General features: G+C 43.0%; 1 protein-coding gene across 1 annotated transcript in view; it reads right to left on the minus strand.

The window, feature by feature from the left end:
* Window positions 1-12,960, minus strand: part of LOC139531543 (ankyrin repeat domain-containing protein 33B-like) — a 35,952-nt gene extending 22,992 nt beyond the window's left edge. The window contains exon 1 of the mRNA XM_071328062.1: window positions 11,953-12,960. Coding sequence (XP_071184163.1) covers window positions 11,953-12,384 — 432 coding nt within the window. The 5' untranslated portion in view covers window positions 12,385-12,960. The remainder of the gene's footprint in view (window positions 1-11,952) is intronic.
* Window positions 12,961-13,239: the final 279 nt, after the last annotated feature.

The following is a 13,239-nucleotide window of genomic DNA, read 5'->3' on the forward strand; positions in this document are numbered from 1 at the left end:
TTGATTTGATTTGACCTAAGACAGGGAATTTTTACTAGGATTAAATGTCAGGAATTGTGAAAAACTGAGTTTAAATGTATTTGGCTAAGGTGTATGTAAACTTCTGACTTCACTGTATGTATTCACCCCCTTTGCGATGAAGCCCCAAAATAAGATCTGGTTTAACCAATTACCTTCAGAAGTTACATAATTAGTTAACCTCTCTAGGGTACATGGGACGGTAGCGTCCCACCTCGTCAACAGCCAGTGAAACTGCAGGGCGCCAAATTCAAAACAATAGAAATCCCATAATTAAAATTCCTGAAACATACATGTATTTTACACCATTTTAAAGATACACTTGTTGTAAATCCAGCCACAGTGTCCGATTTCAAAAAGGCTTTACAACAAAAGCAAACCAAACGATTATGTTAGGTCAGAGCCAAGTCACAGAAAAACACAGCCATTTTTCCAGTCAAAGAGAGGAGTCACAAAAAGCAGAAATAGAGATAAAATTAATCCCGAACCTTTGATGATCTCCATCAGATGAAACTCAGAGGACTTCATGTTACCCAATACATGTATGTTTTGTTCGGTAAAGTTCATATTTATATCAAAAAATCTGACTTTACATTGGCGCGTTATGTTCAGTAGTTCCAAAACATCCGGTGATTTTGCAGAGAGCCACATCAATTTACAGAAATACTCATAATAAACATTGATAAAAGATGCAACTGTTATGCATGCAATTTTAGATCCACTTCTCCTTAATTCAACCGCTGTGTCAGATTTCAAAAAAACTTTACGGAAAAAGCAAACCATGCAATAATCTGAGTACGGCGCTCAGACGACAAGTCAAGCCAAACAGATATCTGCCATGTTGAAGTCAACAGAAGTCAGAAATACCATTATAAATATTCACTTACCTTTGATGATCTTCATCAGAATGCACTCCTTTAAGTTAGCGTGTTTACCCCAGTATTCCAAATTCATGAGGCGCGAACACTAGGAGCAGACGAAAAGTCAAAAAGTTCCGTTACAGTCCGTAGAAATGTGTCAAACGAAGTATAGAATCAATCTTTAGGATGTTTTTAACATAAATCTTCAATAATGTTTCAAACTGAGAATTCCTTTGTCTTCAGAAATGCAATGGAACTCAAGCTAACTCTCTCACGTGAACACGCATGGTCAGCTCGTGGCACTCTGGGAGAGACCTTACTCAATTTCCTCTCATTCACCCCCACTTCACAGTAGAAGCATCAAACAAGGTTCTATAGACTGTTGACATCTAGTGGAAGCTTTAGGAAGTGCAATATGACCCCATTTCCACTGTATCTTGGACAAGCAAAGAGTTGAAAAACTACAAACCTCAGATTTCCCACTTCCTGGTTGGATTTTTTTCTCAGGATTTTGCCTGCCATATGAGTTGTTATACTCACAGACATCATTCAAACAGTTTTAGAAACTTCAGAGTGTTTTCTATCAAAATCCACTAATAATATGCATATCCTAGCATCTGGGCCTGAGTAGCAGGCAGTTTACTCTGGGCAACCTTTTCATCCGGACGTGAAAATACTGCCCCTACCCCAAAGAAGTTAAATAAAGTCTACCTGTGTGCAATCTAAGTGTCACATGATCTCAGTATATATACACCTTTTCCGAAAGGCCCCAGTCTGCAACACCACTAAGCAAGGGGCACCACCAAGCAAGCGGCACCATGAAGACCAAGGAGCTCGCCAAACAGGTCAGGGACAAAGTTATAGAGAAGTACAGATCAGGGTTGGGTTCTAAAGAAATATCAGAAACTTTGAACATCTCACGGAGCACCATTTAATCCATTATTAAAAAATGGAAACAATATGCCACCACAACAAACCTGCCAAGAGAGGCCCACCAAAACTCATGGACCAGACAAGGAGGGCATTAATAAGAGAGGCAACAAAGAGACCAAAGATAACCTAGAAGGAGCTGCAAAGCTCCACAGCAGAGATTGGAGTACTTTAAGCCTCTGGCCCTTCTTTGGACACTGTTTTAACAAACCTCCAGATGAGCTTCAATGCCATACAATTCTCCTTCCGTGGCCTCCAACTGCTCTTAAATGCAAGTAAAACTAAATGCATGCTCTTCAACCGATCGCTGCCCGCACCTGCCCGCCCATCCAGCATCACTACTCTGGACGGTTCTGACAACTACAAATACCTAGGTGTCTGGTTAGACTGTAAACTCTCCTTCCAGACTGACATTAAACATGTCCAATCCAAAATTAAATCTAGAATCGGCTTCCTATTTTGCAACAAAGCATCCTTCACTCATGCTGCCAAACATACCCTCGTAAACCTGACCATCCTCCAATCCTCGACTTCGGCGATGTCATTTACAAAATAGCCTCCAACACTCTACTCAGCAAATTGGATGCAGTCTATCACAGTGCCATCTGTTTTGTCACCAAAGCCCCATATACTACCCACCACTGCGACCTGTACGCTCTCGTTGGCTGGCCCTCACTTCATACTCGTCGCCAAACCCACTGGCTCCAGGTCATCTACAAGTCTCTGCTAGGTAAAGCCCCGCCTTATCTCAGCTCACTGGTCACCATAGCAGCACCCACCCGTAGCACGCGCTCCAGCAGGTATATCTCACTGGTCACCCCCAAAGCCAATTCTTCCTTTGGCCGCCTCTCCTTACAGTTCTCTGCTGCCAATGACTGGAATGAACTGCAAAAATCTCTGAAGCTGGAGACTCTTACCTCCCTCACTAGCTTTAAGCACCAGCTGTCAGAGCAGCTCACAGATCACTGCACCTGTACATAGCTCATCTGTAAATAGCCCATACAATCTACCTCATCCCCATACTGTATTTATTTATTTATCTTGCTCTTTTGCACCCCAGTATCTCTACTTGCACATTCATCTTCGGCACATCCTACCATTCCAGTGTTTAATTACTATGTTGTAATTCCTTCGCCACCATGGCCTATTTATTGCCTTACCTCTCTTATCCTACCTGAATTTCACCTCATTTGCACATGCTATATATAGATGTATATAGATTTTTCTACTGTATTATTGATTGTATGTTTGTTTATTCCATGTGCAACTCTGTGTTGTTGTGTGTGTCGAACTGCTTTGCTTTATCTTAGCCAGGTCGCAGTTGCAAATGATAACTTGATCTCAACTGGCCTACCTGGTTAAATAAAAGTGAAATAAAAAAATAAAAGCTGCACACTCCACAGAGCTGGGCTTTACGAAAGAGTGACCAGAAAAAAGCCATTGCTTAAAGAAAAATAAGAAAACACATTTGGTGCTCAACAAAATATGGGAGACACCCCAAACATATGGAAGAAGGTACAGTCAGATTAGTCAGATTAGACTCAAATGTAGCTTTTTGGCCATCAAGGAAAACGCTATGTCTGGCGCAAACCCAACACCTCTCATCACCCCGAGAACCACATCCCCACAGTGAAGCATGGTGGTGGCAGCATCTTGCTGTGGGGATGTTTTTCATCGGCAGGGACTGGGAAACTGGTCAGAATTGAAGGAATGATGGATGGTGCTAAATACAGGGAAATTCTTGAGGGAAACCTGTTTCTTTCTTCCAGACATTTGAGACTGGGACGGAGATTCACCTTCCAGCAGGGCAATGACCGTAATTATACTGCTAAAGAAACACTTGAGTGGTTTAAGGTGAAACATTTAAATGTCTTGGAATAGCCTAGTCAGAGCCCAGACCTCAATCCAATTGAGAATCTGTGGTATGACTTAAATATTGCTGTACACCAGCGGAACCCATCCAACTTGAAGGAGCTGGAGCAGTTTTGTCTTGAAGAATGAGCAAAAATCCCAGTGGCTAGATGTGCCAAGCTTATAGAGACATACCCCAAGAGACGTACTTGCAGCTCTACAAGGTATTGACTTTGGGGGGGGGGTGAATAGTTATGCACGCTAAAGTTTTCTGTTTTTTGTGTTATTTATTGTTTGCTTCACAATAAAAAATATTTTGCATCTTCAAAGTGGTAGGCATGTTGTGTAAATCAAATGATACAAATTAAAATCTATTTTAATTCCAGGTTGTAAGGCAACAAAATAGGAAAAATGCCAAGGGGGTGAATACTTTCGCAAGCCACTGTATGTGCTGAGAGAAGGACAGTGTAGTCTAGCCACACTCCTAAGTACTTATATGAGGTGATTTCATAAAGCTCTATACCAGGGATCATTAACTAAATTCATCCACGGGCAATTTTTTTCTTGAGTGGATTGGGGCCAGAACATAATTACAAATAATTTGTAGACGTCAAATTGATCGCAAAAAGCCCAAACAGATAGAATGTTTTACTAATACATAATCATTTCAAAACTGTTTTTAAAATCTTTTATGTCCAACAATGAAAATTACCCAAAATAAATTTTAAAAATGCTCAGAAACATTATCACTGCATACACTTTATTTGCCCCTCCAATGTTGTTCTTCTCATACCATTTTCAAAATATAGGTTTATGATCACACTGGTAATAGATAATTTGCTGTATTACTTGTGAGGCACAGCTGAGTGAGCGTAATAGTTTGCTTTTTAAAATTTGAGTAGACTATTGGCCTGCATCTGATGGTCAGTCTGAGGGGAGGGAGGGAGCAGCTGAGGCTGCCTCTCACGCGACTCACTGTCCCTTCTCTCTCGCTCACTCCGCTGAGAAAAGGGGACAGACACAGTCTTCCAGCTGATGGCGAAACTCAAGTCGCACTGCATTATTTCTGCCTCATGCACTAATTCATGTTGTTACTCATATGACCAGAGAAAGTAAAATATTCCTCGATATTAAAAAAGACACAACTCCCAAATAATAACAACGCAAGCTTACCGAAACGCGCATTTTATGTCTTATAAAACTGTTGAACAATGTGCTGAATAACACCTTAAAGAGGAACTTAATCATAAAAACAGCAGCTCTTTGCTATATTCATTGAGTCTCTCTCTAGTCAGAGTTTCAAAAATGTTGTGTGTTCAAGGTTTCTTTTTACAGGAAACTAGACACTGTGATCTCAGCTATCTGATTGGACAGCGGTAGACCTATAGGTGCACTTGATTTGTTTCTCTGGGCCTGCGGGTAGGCGGAGTTCTACCTTCAGACACATGACATGGTTCAACATGGGAACACTTTGCCTTCCAAGGCGCTAGAGCTGCTGAATCAAGTGCAGCTCCCTGCAAACACATAAAGAATAGGGCTTATTGTTGGGTTTTTTACAGAAATGTTTGGTGATCAACTTGGAATGGCTACCTATCAAAAGCTTTGGCCAAGTCAATAAAATAGCAGCACATCATTGCTTAGAGTCAAGAGTAGTGGTGACATAATTTAAGACATTGGAGGTTGCAGTGACACATCCATAAATTAGACTGCGTACCAGAGAGAATATTATAGACATCAAGAAAACCAGTCAGTTGATTATTGACAAGTTTGTCCAACACTTTTGATAAACAGTGCAAGATAGAAATTGAACTATAACAGTTAGGATCAGCTTGATCTCCTCCTTTAAATAAAGGATGAAGCGTGGCTGCCTTCCAAGCACTGGGAACTTCCCCAGAGAGAAGACACAGGTTAAAAAGGTCAGAGATAGGCTTGGCGATGATAGTGGCAGAAACCTTAAAGAAGAAAGGATCTACACCATCTGACCCAGATGTTTTTCGGGGGTTCAGTTTAAGGAGCTCTTAACTGCAGGGAGAAACTGTGTAGCGGGGTAGGGGGAAAGAGGAGGAGCATCAGGGATAGTCCCATTAGATATATACTGTAGGTGGAGGTCCTTAAGGTCAATAGGGTCACTGAGTGAAACTATTCCGCTCTCAGCAGAGAGAGAGAGAGAGAGACACCCAGTGCCAGGGAGTAATCTGGGAATATAGAGAGACAGAAATAGAAAAGCTTAGCCCTATCAGCTTCACACTGAGAGAGAGAGAGTGAGAGAGAGAGAGAGAGAGAGAGAGAGAGAGAGAGAGAGAGAGAGAGAGAGAGAGAGAGAGAGAGGGAGAGAGAGAGAACAGTGAGGTAACATGGGGAAGGGACAGAGAAAGGGATGGCCTCATTCTAGTGATCTGCTGTGTGTCCATCCATCTGTGTGTGACAGAGAGAGTGAGAGAGAGAGTGAGAGAGAGAGAGAGAGAGAGAGAGAGAGAGAGAGAGAGAGAGAGAGAGAGAGAGAGAGAGAGAGAGAGAGAGAGAGAGAGAGAGAGAGAGAGTGGGAGAGACTAAACCGAGACAGAAGGAGAGAGGGACTGCCACTGCTGACACACACATACAAATACACACGCACACACACTACTCTGTCAAGAAACAGCCCGGTGCTGAAACATCCACAGGTCACTGAGAGAGTGGTGTCTTTGTGTTGAAGACATACAGTATGTTCAACTTTGAAGCATTTCCTCAATGAAAGAAAGATCAACCGCAAGAAAGAAGAAATGTAATATGTTGAATAAAACATCCCGTTGTCCCTCCAGTGTCTTCATCTCTAGGGGTTTAGAGCAGTGGCGGTCATGAGATCATTTCTTTATGAACATGGCCTCACTTCTATTACAGCATGTTGGATGCCTGTCATTCATATTCCATTCACCCAGTTCAATGTAACATCTATAGGTTTAGGCTGCTAGATGATACTTAAATTGTCCCTGTTCCCATTATGAGGTTGCTACAACCTAGCCTATGAATGAAAGTTTACAACGTAGATGCACACAGGTCAAGGGAATTGTGAGTAATCAAGGTGACAAACAGTGACACATTCAATACCACCTTGTACACTCTTGCCTGCATCTAGCTGATCTAGGTTGTAATCATTAGTCCAACAGTTGCAAACAAGTCTTTCGGACAAATTCAGGTATGTTTATCCCCGTGTCACTCTGTTTGCTTCCGTTTAAGAAACGTTTTTCAACGGAATCGGTGGAATGAATACACCACCTGATCACACGAAAACAGTTCACTTTCATAGCAGCCATATAAAAACTGCATGGTCACGTTGCTCGTTGTATATATAATTAAACTATCTGCGCTCTCTACTCCTCTCACCTTTTCCCTTCGCTTGTGGATTTCAGTACACAACACATCAGCTGTCTGTGACCAGGTGAAAAAACCATTCCAAGCCAAACGATCATATCATAACCGCTAACTGCTACACACAGCCTACATCATTGTCAAGTCATAGTCTACTAGAACTACTAGAACTAACGCGTTAGTAAAACCGCTACAATCGTGCAGTACGGCGTACAGTCAGAAAGCCATTTGGCAGTGACACTGGCGAGCCCCGGTGGCAATAAATTCATAAAACCAAACGCTTACCTTGACTTGGAAGAGTTCCAGTGTTGGATATATAGCCAGAAAGCTAACATAGCATCCCTCTCTGTTTGAGCCGGTATTTGAGTAGGCTAAACTAGCTATATGCATTTGCTAGCTAAGTGAAAGTTAAAGTTAAGTTCTCTCTCTCTATTTCTCTCTCGCTTCTCCTTAATTTTGGGAAATAAATTAATTTGTTAAAAACTGTTCAACTACTGTCTTTCTCTCTCTTTGACACAACTACTCACCACATTGTATACACTACAGTGGTAGCTAGCTGTAGCTTATGCTTTCAGTACTACATTAATTCTCTGATCCTTTGATTGGATGTACAACATGTCAGTTCATGCTGCAAGAGCTCTGATAGGTTGGAGGACGTCCTCCGGAAGTTGTTTTACTGTGTAAGTCTATGGAAGGGGGTGAGAACCATGAGCCTCCTAGGTTTTGTATTGAAGTCAATGTGCCCAGTGGAGGACGGAAGCTAGCTGTCGTACAGCTACACCATGGTGCTACTCTACAGAGTGCTGTTGAGGCTACCATAGACCTTCATTGCAAAACAGTTTGTTTTAATCAATTATTTGGTGACGTGAATATATTTTGTCCAGTTTTATCTAAAAAGGATAACTTTTTTATTGTTATTTTTATGAAATTCACTGAGGACGATAGTCCTCCCTTTCCTCATCTGAAGAGCCTCCACTGGTTTAGAGGTTCTCTCTATCATCAGGGTTGTGTCCAGTCCAGAGGATGACCTTTAACCCCCTAGACAGGTTGTTGACTGTGTACTGTTGCTGTATGCTACCATATTACTCTACCATGTAGCCTGTTCATCGTCCTTGTCTTCAACTGACCAGGTTTCATTGTTACATTTTACAACTTCTAAACTACAGCAATAGAATTCTATATGTGTTACTCCTTTCTTTAATAAAATATTTAACAGATTTTGTTTCTGTCTGTGTATCAGATATAGATGTTGCCTCGGTAACACCAGAGGACATGAGATGGGACGTACGTCACACAGAGCGACTCAAACCTAAAACAGAGCTTTGTTGACAGTGTGACAGATAGCTAAGGTCATCATTCCTGATCCAAGAGATAATTTCACAGATGAAAACATTGTCCCTTGTTTCTATGACTAAGCAAACTGAAAACACATCTCAAGCCCTAACCACTAATCCCTTTGTTGGTCCCATACACACTCAAATAGTACAACTGATGTACAACAAATTTGGCACATCCATTGTGAGAAAACAGTTTTTCTGTACAAAAATAATAACACAGGCTATACGGTGTAAACATATTTGTGCAGACATTCTCTCCATTGGATCACAACCATTATGTGCAAATGCGTTGTACATCAGGTTTACAACCTGAGTGTCTACGGGGCCTCTGTGTGACAGGACCATTAAGAATAGTAGGTGTGTCTTACAGAACAGCAGACAGGAGACAGGAGTGTCTCTCAGTGTAATGAACAGCAGACAGGAGACAGGAGTGTCTCTCAGTGTAATGAACAGCAGGCAGGAGACAGGAGTGTCTCTCAGTGTAATGAACAGCAGACAGGAGACAGGAGTGTCTCTCAGTGTAATGAACAGCAGACAGGAGACAGGAGTGTCTCTCAGTGTAATGAACAGCAGACAGGAGTGTCTCCCAGTGTAATGAACAGCAGACAGGAGTGTCTCTCTGTGTAATGAACAGCAGACAGGAGACAGGAGTGTCTCTCAGTGTAATGAACAGCAGACAGGAGACAGGAGTGTCTCTCAGTGTAATGAACAGCAGACAGGAGACAGGAGTGTCTCTCAGTGTAATGAACAGCAGACAGGAGACAGGAGTGTCTCTCAGTGTAATGAACAGCAGACAGCAGACAGGAGTGTCTCTCAGTGTAATGAACAGCAGACAGGAGACAGGAGTGTCTCTCAGTGTAATGAACAGCAGACAGGAGACAGGAGTGTCTCTCAGTGTAATGAACAGCAGACAGGAGTGTCTCTCAGTGTAATGAACAGCAGACAGGAGTGTCTCTCAGTGTAATGAACAGCAGACAAGAGACAGGAGTGTCTCTCAGTGTAATGAACAGCAGACAGGAGTGTCTCTCAGTGTAATGAACAGCAGGCAGGAGACAGGAGTGTAATGAGTTCATCATACACTCCAATGTTTCAAGTAATTATCTTTTTGTTTTCTCATGATTTGGTCTCTCTCTCCCCCCCCCCCCCCCCCCCCTCTCTCTCTCTCTTTGTCTTCCGACTGAAGATATCCACACACACACACTCCTCTCCTCACATACAGTCCTGAGTGCTGTAATTCCCATGATAATTATTTTGACATGCAGCGTTGATCAGGAATGCAGGCACAAAGCCACCAACAAACAAACAAACAAACACACACACACACACACAAACACACACACACACACACACACACACACACACACACACACACACACACACACACACACACACACACACACACACACACACACACACACACACACACACACACACACACACACACACACACACACACACACACACACACACACACACACACACACACACACACACACACACACTAGGAGCATTGATGGGGAATGCTATACAGCATGGGGTGAGATGGGTAGCAGGCACAGGGCCAGGCAGAGAGACACATCCAGTCGGCATCATGGCATTCCGATTCCGATGATGTAGTTCCCGCTCGTCCTCCCTCAGGCACTCTGACCTCATCATTGATTACACACAGAGAGGACTGCATGACCACTTCACTGTACAATCTGAGAAAGGCCCCTAATACAGCGCACTGATAGAACAAGTGAGTGTGTGTGTGTGTCTGTGTATGTTTATGCAACTGTCTTTTGCATGAAAAAAAGCAAAACAACATACAGAGGTGAAGACTTAAAGGGAAGTTTGTCTTCAGTGGCTTTGAGTGTCTGTGTGTCAAAGGAGGAGAGCCCCACTGGTGGTTTCCAGCCAGTTCCTCGTAGGCCAAAACATCTGGTGAGTCATAATGACAGTTAAAACACCAGGTGGATCGGAACGTTGATAAACAGATGGGAAGCTAGCTGTCTCTTTGATTTACATTGTTTAATAAAATCTACAGTATTACTATGTTTTATATAAAGCAGATATTGAGTTGTAATGTGTCGCTGGACAGTCTGTAGACCTAAATTAGAAAACTATTCTCATAAGTCTCTGTAAAATACTGTCTTAACAGGCCCTTCATTTGACGGTAGATTCATATTAGAAAGTCAGAAAGCAAACCTATATTACACTGACTCTCCCACAATTACCCTAAATCCACACACACACACATACACACATATATACATACAAGACTGGCTGTTCTGCTGACTGTGAGAAGCTCAGTGTTTTCCTGTTGCTGTAATTATGACTAGCAGAGGTCCAGGCTCCTCCTCTCTCTAAACCCATGTGGGTACACACACACACACACACACACACACACACACACACACACACACACACACACACACACACACACACACACACACACACACACACACACACACACACACACACACACACACACACACACACAGAGTCTTGTACAGCTAACCTTGTGGGGACATACAATTCAGTCCCATTCAAAATCCTATTTTCCCTAACCCCTAACCCTAAACCTAACCCTAATCCTAACCCGTACTCTTGCCCTAACCCTAACCTTAACCCTAACCCCAAAAAACTCAACTTTATCCTAACCCTAAACCTAACCCTAGCTCCTAACCCTAACCCTACAACTAACCCTAGCTCCTAACCTTAATATTTAACTTAATTCTAACCCTAACACTAATTCTAACCTTAACCCTAAACCCCCTAGAAATAGCATTTGACCTTGTGGGGACTAACAAAATGTCCCCAGCTGGTCAACTTTTTGTTCGTTTACTATTCTTGTAGGGACTTCTGGTCCCCACAAGAATAGTTAAACACGTTCACACACACACACACACACACACACACACACACACACACACACACACACACACACACACACACACACACACACACACACACACACACACACACACACACACACACACACACACACACACACACACACACACACGGACGTGAGAGGAAATTAAATGAATATGGCCGTTATATCAAATAACTTGAATAAAACATGGAACTGGGGCAAATACAGTATATCCATGTAATGTTTCAACCATTAACAGGAACCAGTTTAATAACAAAACCAGCCCGTGCCACTGGCACCAAGGGAAACACAGTACTTCCTCCATGATGTACATTAGCAACTCAGTTCAGCAGGGATGGAAGGACAGGTTTAACTTTGGGATACAAAGGTCCTCATGAATCTGAAAGTTTGAATATCTGCTACAGTGGTCGAAGATATATGGATAATCTGAATACTGTTGTAGTGGCTGACATGTTCTTGTTTAACCCCTGTGACATAAATGTGTGAAATGCCCAAGTCTTCATCCAACAGACATGCAACAGTTGATCACTTTGGATACGCATTTTGACCATGCGTAATTACGCACAGATGAGTTCGCACCTCACGCGCCATTGTGTCCAAACGACCTAATTATATTTTCCTAATCTCCAAACACACAAGAGGAATAGCCACTGGATATACATGCATTAGAACAGAACACTTTCCGAGGAAACTATTTGACACTGAACATATGGGCACATTGAACTCGACTTACCCTGTTGTTTTTATCCGTCTCCCTCACCTCCGCCTCCTTCACACCTTGTCGGATCATGATCCGGACTATCGTGGCATTGTTGGTGCAGCACGCCTGGAAGAACGACAACGGCTCGGGACTCTGCGGAGAGGGGGTCCGCTCGTTGTCCGCGAACGCATCGTCCGGTGGGTAGAATGAGTCGTCCGAGGCGATACTCTTGGTGTCCGGTAATAACGATAAATCGTCGTATTCCTCGTAGTCATCGTCCTCGTCTCCCTCAGACTCACAGGACCCGAGGTATGAGTCGTCGTTTGATAAGGACGGCGGTTCGGCGGTTATGGTCGGGTGGACCTGGACGAAAGCGCTGGCGCCTTTGGTGCTCTGCTGCTGCTGGTTGACACGGGTCGTAGTAGAGGAGCCACCTCCGTCTCTCTCGTCCGTGATCAGAACCATCTAACCCCCTAGGTGGCTGTCCTCCTTGGGGGGAAGATTGGTGGATGTGGGCTGGCGCACTTGGATGTTTTTGCCAACATCAACGCGGATTATGAGTTTAACTTTGTAAAGAGCCTGGACATTGAATGACAGTGAAGGTTTGGCAAATAGTTTTGACGTAATCCAACAGGCCAACTGCCGCTCCGACTCCTTTGGGGAATATTTCCCGGTTAATATTTAATATTTCAACTCCATCCTCCCGCATTCCGTGAGAAATAAACATCAAACCATTTTCTGCTCTCTCTCTGGAATACCAACCTAGGCAACACGGGTTTGTAGTCCGCATTCGAAATTAGAAGATTATTGTTGTTTTATTTTAATTTTAATTCAACAGTTAAAAGTCCTTCTTGCCTAAGCAAATCAAACCGAGAGAGTTCCGCCGATTTGTAATGTCATCATCGAGATGAGAAAAAATTCCGGTCCTCATTTCGGGCAGAAAACAGACAGGCAGTACAGGAATTAAAAGTACCACACACACCAAACCAATGTAGAATAGAGAAACAGGCACACGCTAAACTTTCCCATAATCCGATTAGTTTCGTAGTGTACTATCCCCCCCCCCCCCCTCCGCTCTCTCTCTCTCTCTCTTTTCCTTCCTTCGCTCTCCCCATCCCTCCCTCCCTCTCATTTCGTTTGAGCAGATTAAAATCGGGCAAACCCATCGGGAGCATCAGAGCCAGGGGCGTTTCTAAAATATGAAGACATTCGGGGTTTAGCCCAATGCCAGTAGGAGGGTCCTGGGGCATCCCCCTAAAAAAATGTACAAATCATTTCAACAGCTAAATGCATGAATTTGGTGCATTTTGTGATTAACAT

The sequence above is a fragment of the Salvelinus alpinus genome, chromosome 10, assembly GCF_045679555.1.
Source record: "Salvelinus alpinus chromosome 10, SLU_Salpinus.1, whole genome shotgun sequence".
Taxonomy (NCBI): Eukaryota; Metazoa; Chordata; class Actinopteri; order Salmoniformes; family Salmonidae; genus Salvelinus; species Salvelinus alpinus.